This window comes from Bos taurus, chromosome 7, assembly GCF_002263795.3.
Source record: "Bos taurus isolate L1 Dominette 01449 registration number 42190680 breed Hereford chromosome 7, ARS-UCD2.0, whole genome shotgun sequence".
In the NCBI taxonomy this organism is placed as follows: domain Eukaryota; kingdom Metazoa; phylum Chordata; class Mammalia; order Artiodactyla; family Bovidae; genus Bos; species Bos taurus.
Genome location: NC_037334.1, coordinates 81057880 through 81069970, shown reverse-complemented (window position 1 = coordinate 81069970; position 12091 = coordinate 81057880). Strand labels below are relative to the sequence as shown.

Below are 12091 nucleotides of genomic sequence, written 5' to 3'. Positions count from 1 at the left end.
GTCCATGAGGTCGCAAAGAGTCAGACAGGACTGAGTGACTGAACTGAAAGCTCCCTCTTTTAAACACTGCTTTCTTTTCAGTTCACAGTTGTAGTTCATTACTTACAACATCTGATTAACTTTGGGACATGTGAAAAGTTGTCACTAATCTTTTCTAAAGCACAATTAAACATAAAAAATGAGCAAAACATTGTTATAAGGAAGTATAACAGAAAGCCAATAATGGTAAAGTTATTACTTTGACAGAAAGAAATGTTAAGGAATGCTTCTAAAACTAAATACATTTTATAGTATAGTAGTATATTTAAAAAGTGAGGAACATGTTTTATATCACAATTGATACTGATGACCCTTTCCTAACACTGAGACTTTTCTTTCTTTACAAATATGCATAAATAAGTATTGGTAGAATTCTCTTTATGATCACCAAAAATTCTTGAGCCAAAGTATATATCTAACTATATTCATTAAACACAAATGAATTAAAGGTGTTTATAAATTTTCATGTTTAATTTCTACTATGAGGACTCTGAACAAAATAGCAATGGAAACAGGTGTTGGTGGGACTGTGGAGAAACTGGAACCCTCATACACTGCTAGTGGGAATGGAAAATAGTGTATCCATGGGGGAACAGTCTGGCAGTTCCTTGAAAAGCTACACATAGAGATGCTACACGAGCCAATAATTCTTGCCTTGTGCTAAGTTGCTCAGTCATGTCCAACTCTTTGTGACCCTATAAACTGTAGCCCTCAGGCTCCTCTGTCCATGGGATTCTCCAGGCAAGAATACTGGAATGGGTTACCATGCCCTCCTCCAGGGAATCTTCCCAACCCAGGGATTGAATGCGTGTCAAACCCGTGTCTCTCATATCTCCTGTGTTGGCAGCTGGGTTCTTTACCACTAGTGCCATCTGAGACCTGAAAACATAAATCCACACAAAATCTAGTACACAAAGATTCACAGTGGCACTGCTCATAACAGCAAAAAGAGGAAACAACCCAAATGTCCACCAATTAATGAATGAACAAAAAGCAGTATAGTCACACAATGGAATAGTATTCAGCCATAAAAAGGGTGGAGGGCTGATTATGCTACAGCATGAATGAACCTTGATAACTTTATGTTAAGTGAAAGAAAGTGAAGTCACTCAGTCGTGTCCGACTCTTTGCGACCCCATGGACTGTAGCCTATCAAGCTCCTCCGTCCATGGAATTCTCCAGGCAAGAGTACCGGAGTGGATTGCCATTTCCTTCTCCAGGGGATCTTCCTGGCCCAGGAATCGAACCCAGGTCTCCCGCATTGCAGGCAGACGCTTTACCGTCTGAGCCACCAGGGACAGAGACAAATGCATTTATATGAAATGTCCAGAATTCACAAATCCATAGAGACAGCAAGTAGATCAGTGGTTGGCTAGGGCTAGGGAAATCAGGGAATAGGGAGTAACTGCTAATTGATGGGGTTTTTTTCTTGAGTGTTGAAAATGTTCTGGAATTAGGTAGTGGTGATGGTTGCATAACTTTGTGAATATACCAGAAATCACTAAATCACAATCTTTAAAATGGTACATTTTTATGGTATGTGAATTACATCTAAATTTTTAAAATAATACTACTTTGTAAAAAGCAATGGAATGACTTCTCCCCAAAACCAGTATTTTCACTGCATGATAAACCAAAAAATTTTACGTCAAAAATGCCATAGATTTAAGTACAAGATAAAAAATGACATGGGCTTACAACAAATATGAAAAATAGAAAATATCTCTGTTACACAAAGAGCTCACAAACAAACTGATAAGAAAAACACCAATTGGAAAAATGGGGAATGGATATGAGATAGTAATTCATATAGGTAGTAGAGACAAATATTAACAATAGCAAAAAATAGTCTCACCAATAATCAAGGAAATACTCATTACACAAGATACTATTCTCTACCCATCAATATAATAAAGATTTAAAAAAATGATTCCAGCTTTCTCATGCCCTAGCAGAGGGAGATTAAACTGGTACCCACATTTCTGAAAAGCAACTTGGCCCTGTGCCAAGAGCAGGGATAAGAGATGAGCAGGACACGTTTGCATTGAAGGAATTCAAGCTGACAGGGAGAAGCAGAGAAACAAATCAATGCAATAATCTCATAGAGGCTCAGAGATAAATAAGAGGTTACAGTAGGGGCTCAAAGAAGGGAATGGTCAGCACTTCCCTGAGCTGGAGAAAGAGGATCCAGGAAGATGGTGCAGATGACTGAGAGCTGAGCCTGAAAGACGAGCTGGAGTTACTCAGGCTGGAGGGACACCCCAGCACATCAGAATTCCTGAGCTCAGGACATGGGAGGTGGCGGTGGTGTGGTGTGGGATGGCATGAGAAGCTCACAAAGGTTAGCTCAGAGGGTCCTTGCTTGACTGGCTCACTGCATCCCAGAACTTGCTAGGGAGGGAATAAACATCAGTTGAATGAATGAATTTTTTTTTTCCTTAAAAGCAGCACGGGGGACCATCATACTATTCTCCCGACCCTTGTATCTGTTTAAATTTTTATATTATAAGAAAATTGACTTTAATAACTAAAATTACTCAAGGGCACCCTGGAATTCTTCTAGAAGATCAGATGTTTTCTTCAGAAAGGGTATTCTGGTAATCGTGTGGAGGACAGATCAGAATGATACACATTTGGAAGGGAGACCTCTTGCAGAAAACTATGAGTTTAGTTTTAGGCTTACTGAGTATCAGTCTATCTATACACACACGTGCAAATACGTAGGAAAAAAAAAAAGAACAAATTGTGACCAGTAAGTACCTCTGAGGACATAAGTAGGCTTGGAGAATGTTGGGGGAGAGGGGAAGGATATGAGTGGAAACTAGAACTTTTTACCCTCTGCACTTGTGCATTGTTTAAATTTTCTTTTTGGAGAATTTGCATTTATAGGTATTATTTGTGTAATTCAAAAATAAGTACTAAATACAAAATGGCAAGTTGAAGTTACATAAGGAGGAAAAAGCTCTGGAAAGTCATGTTGACCCAGGTGACACAGCTTCAGTGGGGGAGAGACAGAAACCCACCCCCAGAGGCTGGAAAGAGCAGGAGTGTGTACAAAGAAAGAACAAACAAATTATTTCTCCAAGAAACCTGGCTGCACTTTCAAGAGTGGTCAGCAGCTAGAGGAGGATTTAGGGACAAGGCAAAGGGTTTCTGGTTTTTAGGTGGGAGACAAATATTTAAGAAAAACCAAAGAACACAAGAGAAAAGTCATGTTGAGCAGGATAAAGGGAGAGAGGAGGCTCAGGGAAACCCATTGGAACTGTAAGAGAGAAATGAATCAATTATCCAGCAAGAAAATCAGAGGGAAGAAGCCAATGGTAGAGATCTTCCTTGAACCAGAGAGGTTCTCTGGAGGCGGCCCCCTGCAGAGGGTGAGCCCACGTGCACATGAGGACCCGCTCCGTGAGTGGAGACTCAAGGTCGCACTGTGGTGTCAGCTGACGCTTAAGGAAGGAGACAAGACAAGCATCTGAGGCAAACACTCTATGAGGAAAAGGAAAGATAACTGACGGGTAGGAGGATTAACAAAGGGCTGCAAATAAGACAATCCAAGCCCAATTTTTCTCCACAGAAAACAATTTCTACTATCCAACCAAGCAAATCTTTTAGTCCACAAACACGACTCCTTTTCTTTTGTGTTGCACTCTTCAAACTCTAAGGGGAAAAGTACTGAAGTCTCTTTCATTGTGGCAGATGTGGAGGCAAAGGTCTGACAGACCTTCTTGGTAAAGAAAGACAAAATCTCAAACACACAAAATCCACATCTTCAGCTTTTTAACAGTGGCAGTCTTGCTGTTACAAAAAGAATACAAAATATGCCCTTGGGATTGCTCTAGGCTGTATAACATTACCATACGTTTCTGATTTCCTAGTCTTGAGGCTTTGCTGTGATACATAAAACATTTTCAGCTTTTCTGTGTAATCACGCTTCTGACTTGTGAAGGACTTCCCCATGCTCAATCTACAAAGTGCTAATTTTATGGGGATGACAGGATACATACAGTGGCCTTCAGTGTTGGACAGATTTTGTATTATACACTTTGCTCCAAAGTAAGCCTCTAGCCAGGTAAAAAGAATGAGGTTACAGGCATTAGGTGTTTGGTGCAATTACCATGGGGGTGTGTGTGTGTGTGTGTTTTAGAGGGAGAGGTGAAGAGATAGAGAATATGAACGAGGCTGCCTCAGGTACAGACCCAAGAAGCTGGATTACAGCTTTCTTTAGTGGACAAGAAGACAAGGTTTAACTGAAAACCTTAACTGGAGGATTAAGTTTCTCCACTCATCAAGTTCACAACTGACTTCAGGGTGAAGGAAAGGGCTGTGGCAAGCCCCAGCCAAACAAAACGCGACGTGAGCTTTATGGGACCGAGTCACATGCCCAGTTCCTTTTTCTCTTGCAAATACCTTCCCCATGAAGGAAAATCTAAGAGCCACCTGCCACAGGCACACACAAAAGGGAGGAAAGAGCACCGAAGGTGTTGAGTTTTAGCTGGAGAAGTTGGAGGCAAAGCGGGCAACAGATAGCAGGACCGTCTCAAACACTGAGAGCATAAGCAAGAGCTCTGCAGGTGAGCAAAGCCACACACACCCCACGGCGTGCGACATCAGGCACCACGTTTTCCATGGCTCTGATGTTTCACAAGCCCTCCCCTGACCTCAGACCCGGTAGAAACCCAGAGCCAGCTCTCCCCTCAGGACATACCTTGACTTCTCTAGGAGCTCCTGATGCTCATTCTCCCATACCTGACATACCAGTGGGCAAGGAGACCCACCAGTATTGCCCGGTTCCCTACTCCCCCTTCCAGACACTCATACACCACAGTTCCCTGCAGAAGCCCTTCCTGGCCAGCACTTGTCATCCTGCCCCACAGTCCTCCTCTCAGTCATCATATGCCCTCTCAGAGACTGACACCATCCAAGCTAGGGATCCAAGAGACATGTTAGATGCCACCCTGGTCCAATACTGTCCTTTTCCAGGTGGGCACAAGATCCTTTGAAGTCTACCCTCTACAACTCTGAAATACTTTCCACCTACCTCTTTCCCCAACTGCCATCAACCAGGTCCTTCAGGTCTTATGCTTAGATCAGAATGAGAAAAGCTTTGGTACCTCTGGTTCAACTGGATCCTCTTCCAAGACATGACTACCTTCTAACTTCCGAGGTTCCATTTGCTCAGGGCTCCAGCAGATGAAACTCAGAGGAAAAAGAGCTGTGGACATTATCATGTCAGCCAATGAGCCCTTAAAGACCCACAATCAATTGGATCAATGCTTTTAATTGTCATAATGGCTACCATAAAGAAGACTGAGTGCTGAAGAATTGATGCTTTTGAACTGTGGTGTTGGAGAAGACTCTTGAGAGTCCCTGGGACTGCAAGGAGATCAAAGCAGTCCATCCTAAAGGAAATCAATCCTGAATATTCATTGGAAGGACTGATGTTGAAGCTGAAACTCCAATACTTTGGCCACCTGATGTGAAGAGCTGACTCATTAGAAAAGACCCTGATGCTGGGAAAGATTGAGGGCAGGAGGAGAAGGGGACAGCAGAGGATGAGTTGGTTGGATGGCATCACCGACTCAACGGACATGAGTCTGAGCAAGGTCCAGGAGCTGGTGAAGGACAGGGAAGCCTGGCGTGCGGCAGTCCATGGCTTGCAAAGAGTCAGATACAACTGAGAGACTGAACAACAACCACAACAATGCCTACAACCAAATCAACCATGGTGGACAGATATGGCCAAGAGAACAAAGAAATATGAAGTTACTGGAAATGTCCAAAGCTCCATATCTAAATAGCAAACCATTTCTAGAACAAATACAGACTTCATTACTATTAAAATACTCTGGCTTCACCTCATCTCAACAGAAACAAGACTAAGCCTTGCTATTGTTAGGGGAAGCACATTGATTGAAACAGCCCACCCTGGCCAGGCACCATAGTAACCATTTGCATGAGTTGTTTTACGATAGGAGATCCTGATAAGGAATACGGAACTAATAAGCCACCAAAAACCGGAAGAGTTTGGGAAAAGTCGAAAGGAGACACTGCGTGTCCATCCACTCCCCAGAATCCCTCTCGCTAGCATCTATCTTGGCTGAGCGATGCGTGTGCCACCAGGAAAGACTCTGAATTAGAAAGATTGGCCACAAAGAACTAAATAGACATTTCTCCAAAGAAGACATACAGATGGCTAACAAACACATGAAAAGATGCTCAACATCACTCATTATCAGAGAAATGCAAATCAAAACCACTATGAGGTACCATTTCACACCAGTCAGAATGGCTGCGATCCAAAAGTCTACAAATAATAAATGCTGGAGAGGGTGTGGAGAAAAGGGAACCCTCTTACACTGTTGGTGGGAATGCAAACTAGTACAGCCACTATGGAGAACAGTCTGGAGATTCCTTAAAAAACTGGAAATAGAACTGCCTTATGATCCAGCAATCCCACTGCTGGGCATACACACTGAGGAAACCAGAAGGGAAAGAGACACGTGTACCCCAATGTTCATCGCAGCACTGTTTATAATAGCCAGGACATGGAAGCAACCTAGATGTCCATCAGCAGAGGAATGGATAAGAAAGCTGTGGTACATATACACAATGGAGTATTACTCAGCCATTAAAAAGAATACATTTGAATCAGTTCTAATGAGGTGGATGAAACTGGAGCCTATTATACAGAGTGAAGTAAGCCAGAAGGAAAAACATAAATACAGTATACTAACGCATATATATGGAATTTAGAAAGATGGAAACAATAACCCTGTGTACGAGACAGCAAAAAGACACTGATGTATAGAATAGTCTTATGGACTCTGTGGGAGAGGGAGAGGGTGGGAAGATTCGGGAGAATAACATTGAAACATGTAAAATATCATGTAAGAAATGAGTTGCCAGTCCAGGTTCGATACACGATACTGGATGCTTGGGGCTAGTGCACTGGGACGACCCAGAGGGATGGTATGGGGAGGGAGGAGGGAAGAGGGTTCAGGATGGGGAACACATGTATACCTGTGGCGGATTCATTTTGATATTTGGCAAAACTAACACAATTATGTAAAGTTTAAAAATAAAATAAAATTTAAAAAAAAAAAAGAAAGAAAGATTGGCCAAAGACCACCCGGAAACTAATCCCATCACCATAAAACCTGACATTGTGAGCCACGTGGCAGAGCAGTTCTCCTGGGTTCCCTTACCCTACTGCTCTCCACCCGGGTGCCCTTCCCAATAAAATCTCTTGCTTTGTCAGGACATGTGTCTCCTCTGACAATTCTTTTCCAAGTGTTAGACAAGAGCCTGCTCTTGGGGCCCTGTAGGGGGGCCTCCCCCTTCCTACAACACTATCACCTTCCTGTGATCCAAAGCCAGTAATACATAATGAAATGATATTTTAAATGTGCCAATTTCTAGAAATGTAATAGCAACCAACTTTGAGCAAAACTGTAAAACAAGCTTCCTGGACAAGGTCAAAGCTTCAAAATGAGAATATCAATTTCCAAAAAGATATCTTCCTGGGCCAGATCTAAGGAAGAAAACAAGCAACTGAACATACCAGGAAACGACCTAAAGATCCTCTGAAAGCAAATCAAGTCGATGCAGCTCGGAGGTACAAAAGCCAGCCTCAAAAATGTGATTCTCATGACACCCCAAAGATAGAACACCCAGGCCAGTACTGATAAACACCCCAGGAAAAGAGGAGCAGTGATCAAGAGAAGGATTCTGAGCAGTCCCTGTTTCTGTGTAGTACCTACAGAAGGATCTATAGCTCAGAAAAGAACTAGTCTCAGGCTAAAATACTCATCAGTTCATCAAAAGCTCATACTTAAAAAGAGGGATCAATAAAACCATAATTATTGAGCATCTGCTATTAAAAAGGCAGTAATACCAAAGTAATGCCATCAGGCTGTCCTCTAAAGGTGAAATGTTTAGTTAGCAACCAGTTGTTTAATTAGCACAATTTCAAGCAAAAAGGGCTGACAAATTCTTTCTCTGCATCAGCCTCATTAACTTTCTGGCTCTGCTCATTTACAAACAAAGTCAGGATGAATTTCACAGACCCAAGTTTACACCAAAAACTTGACTTAATGAAATGTAAATGAAAAAGTTATTATCTTCTATGATTTAGAAAGCAAAAATTTAAGAAGCATCTCAATACAAAAAGTCAAATACAAGAACAGGTGTAAAACAGTCAAATTAAAAGGAAGTCATCAAACAATAGAGTCCTGGACCTCAAATCAAAGGAAAAGCAAATCTAATAGACCAAAAGTCAGAACACCAAAAAAAAAATGATCAATTAAGAACCAAATCTTCACATCTAAAAGAGAAGAAAAACTTGGATTAACCAAACCACTAAAGTGGTTTCTAAAATCTATGCTTCCTGACAAAATCATGTAAGCCCTGGATTGATCATATGGCAGTCAATATCAAATAGCTACTGACCTACTTCCATATATATGACAAAGTTTTCTTGGTATACCAAAAAAACCTCTTACTTGAAATTTCACCATTTTAAAGTAATTCATACTCTATTTGGTTCACCACAATGTTTGCTTGGCAACTACAAAGGAATTTAGGCTGCTAATGGTACTTGGTTTTTCTGGAAAGAAAAAAAAAAATGGGCAAATACACGTGTTTTAAATTATTTACTTCATTTTAACTCCCAGGTAGAAAGGAACAGAAGCGGTCACAAAGACTGTGTCTGGAAATGACCCAAAGGTTCTACCTTGCCAACTTGATACTTCTTTCACCTTTGAAAACCTGGCTTTCTTTCTACAGCAAGTCAGTCTGCATTAGCCTTCAGTTTGGAGCAAAACTGTCAGACAGAGACCCTGAGAGTGAAGACAGCTGAACAGTGTGCCTGGATCCTGATGTTAGCAGGCTGCCTCAGGGTCCCCCTCGGACAGCAGCATTTGGTCACCAACCATGCGCATTTCAAAGAAATATTTTGGAGGGGAGGAAAGAAAACGAACTGAAATCTTTTGCAAATAACATCTACTCTCAACCCTGACCTGACATTAATCCACTTTGATCTTTGAATTAGAGGGAGAGAAAAAGAGACAATAACGAAGACTAATACAATATAGAACATTGGTTAAAGGTTGTGGAGTCAAAGAGACCTGAGCTCGAGTCCCAGCCCTTTCCTCTTCCGTTTAACCAGCTTTCTACACCTTGGCCAATATGCTTAATCATCATGAACCTTTGTCTTCTCATCTGTAAAACAGAGTTAATAATACCCTACTGGTAGTTGGGAAGACTTTTTTTTTTTAAAGATGAGTATGTAGAGCTCTTAGCATGCTGCCTGCCACAGGGCAAGTAGTCAACATACAGTAGCTGAAGAAAGAAGAGGGGAAGGGGATGAGAGGAGGGAAAGGGAAGGGAGCAGAGGGGAGGATGGGGGGAAAAGCCTTCAGGGTTCAAAGAACAGCCTACACTCACTCAGGACAGCACCTTAAATTCTTTATAATCAATGTCAAAATATTTCCTGGTGACCTACTACATAATCAGCACTGTGCTTCATTCAGAAATGAATGTGTCGCCATCCTCCTCCTCTCATGCTGTCTACAGTCCAGCTCAGGAAACAGAAATCACACGTGTGAAATATATGAAAAATAACCCACATTGTACTAAGTCATTAAATATTCCACATGTAATAAAGCAAGAACTGCGGTCATTTGTAGAAGGGGGCCAGTGAGTGCTGGCTTGTGGCGAAGGGTCCGGGAGACACACAGAGAGACAGACACAGACGTGAGTGGACTTATAGGTGAAGGAGGGGTCATGTCCGGCAAAGAAAGTCACGTGTCCCAGGCCAAGTTTCGCCCTGAAACTTCAAGCAGGGAGTCACGGTGCGGACAGGAAAAAAGCCGTGAGCACAAGAGCCATTCAAAGCAAAAATGAACAGGACTTTGGAACTGAATATGAAAAATAAAAGAGAGAGGTCTGCCTGTGTGTCTCTTGTGGATTTCTCACTCCCGTTTGAGGCCAAGTGTGCTCATGTCCACCTTTCTGGTATTTCTTAGGAGGAAGCAAAAGCACACTCTTCTGTTTCCCCAGATGGCAGCTGGTGTTGCCTTTGTCGATAACCAGGCTGTACAGGGCAGGGTTTCCAAGTGGAGGCTCGGCTGGGCCTGTATCCCAGCTCTGCCACTCACTAGCTGTGAGGCCTCAGGCAAGCAAACTAACTTTCCAGGTCTTGGTTTCCTTATCTGTAAAAGAGGGGTTAACCATGACGTGCCTCTCACAAATTGTTGAGAGGATAAGGAATCCAAGCATTTAATAGATTCCTTAATTGAGAGGCACTTGTAACAGGGCCTGGCACACAGGCACAAACCCTGTGTTCAGTAATCATCATTACTATTGCTGTATCTATTACCTTTAATCTTCTGCTAGAATATAGCCACAGAAAGCATAAAGAATCATCTCACACATGACTGAGGAGGAGGTACTAAGGGGAAATCCAACTTGGAATTGCAAGTTCGCCCAAAACTAACACTGATGGTGAAACCTCAATGCAAAACCCAGACAATCCAGTGGCTCCCATACCTGGCTTGGTGAATGGCCTCCATCCACTCTTTACCATCCTGCTCCTCCTCACAGCGCAGCTCTAGTGGCTTCTGACCTTCGTGGCCAAAAAGAACAGTAAAGTAATACTGGAAAGAAAAACAAACAAAGTTGTCTTTTATTTTTGAGGCATAATAGCATAATAAGACAATACTTCCCTACAAAGAGTATATGCTTATAAAACACATCAGCATTATGTAAATCATATTTCAAAATTTAATAACATTCCCAGTCCACTTGGCAATGACTTTGCACCTGGAAGATACCATAAATTGCATCTTAATACCCCTCAGTAAGAGTCAACTTACAATGCCTCACATACAGAAAAGATATTTGGTAAAATTCTATACAAACACATGATTAAAATTCTTTGCAAACTCAAAAGTGAAATTTCTGAACCTAATAAGGGATTTCTACCAAAAACTTACTACAAATATTTCACCTAATGGTAAATTATTATAAGCAGCCCTTCTAAAATCAAGAATAAGAAAAACTGCAATTATCACCACTTCTAATTACCAATTCTGTCTGGAGGGCAACATAGAAAAATTAAGAAAAAAAGAAATGGAAAGCAAGGGGGGAAATCATTTTGCACAGATGATGTAAGTGTCTATACTAAAAATCCATTGACACACTATTAAAATAAGAGCATCCTTCAAAATTATTGGATGCAAAAATCAATATACAAAATGTATTGCACTTTGGTACAATATCAACAAATAAGTAACTTAATTTTGAAAACACAGCATTTTCAATAGCAAAGAAACATAAACAGTTGAAGGACCTAAGAAAATAAGTTTATCACCTCTAAAGAACAAATTAATCTGTAATTTCAATATATTCTAATAAAATTACCAATAGGTTTTCTTTGGGTGGAATTTGACAAAGTGAACCTAGAATCTGAGCCAGGGACGGGGAAGATGTCACTTTAAATCAGTCTATTTGAAGCTAGATGTATTAATTACCAAGCTCAGACTGTCTGGGAAGGAAATATGACTGGAGAACTTTTTATTATATGAGAATGATCAGAAAATACACTGGGCCTGCCCACAGTTTCCTCCTGGGGCCTGAAAATGACCAGTCCCACGCAGCTGCTCTGAGATTAAAAACCAAAGATAAAACCCAAGTTCTTTCTGTTGTCCCACCTTACCAGCCCCTGCAAACTTCTCTTTATTCAGTATGATCATTACACGCTCATTTTCTTCAAACAAATTAAAAATACTCAGGACAAAAGCTTTTAATCCATAATAACGCTGAATCACTATTTTTTACACTTGAAACCATATAATATTATAAATCATTTATACTATAATATAAAAAATCCTTCAGGACAACAATCCTAGAGATAAATTCTTAAAAACCCTAGAATTTTCAGCACAATTTTACAAAAAAGGCAAAAACTGGCCAAGAGACTTCTCGTGTTACCTGGGGATAAATCATCAGAAGCCTTGCCTGTGAGAGAATCCACTGCACTACCCTACGGACA

The 12091-nt window shown here is 41.2% G+C and overlaps 1 protein-coding gene across 2 annotated transcripts in view; it reads right to left on the bottom strand.

The window, feature by feature from the left end:
- RASGRF2 (Ras protein specific guanine nucleotide releasing factor 2) overlaps positions 1 to 12091 on the bottom strand; it is a 265280-nt gene that overhangs the window by 176081 nt on the left and 77108 nt on the right. For both annotated transcript variants that reach the window (XM_002689373.7, XM_024995302.2), the window contains exon 2: positions 10588 to 10694. In XM_002689373.7, coding sequence (XP_002689419.4) covers positions 10588 to 10694 — 107 coding nt within the window. The remainder of the gene's footprint in view (positions 1 to 10587; positions 10695 to 12091) is intronic.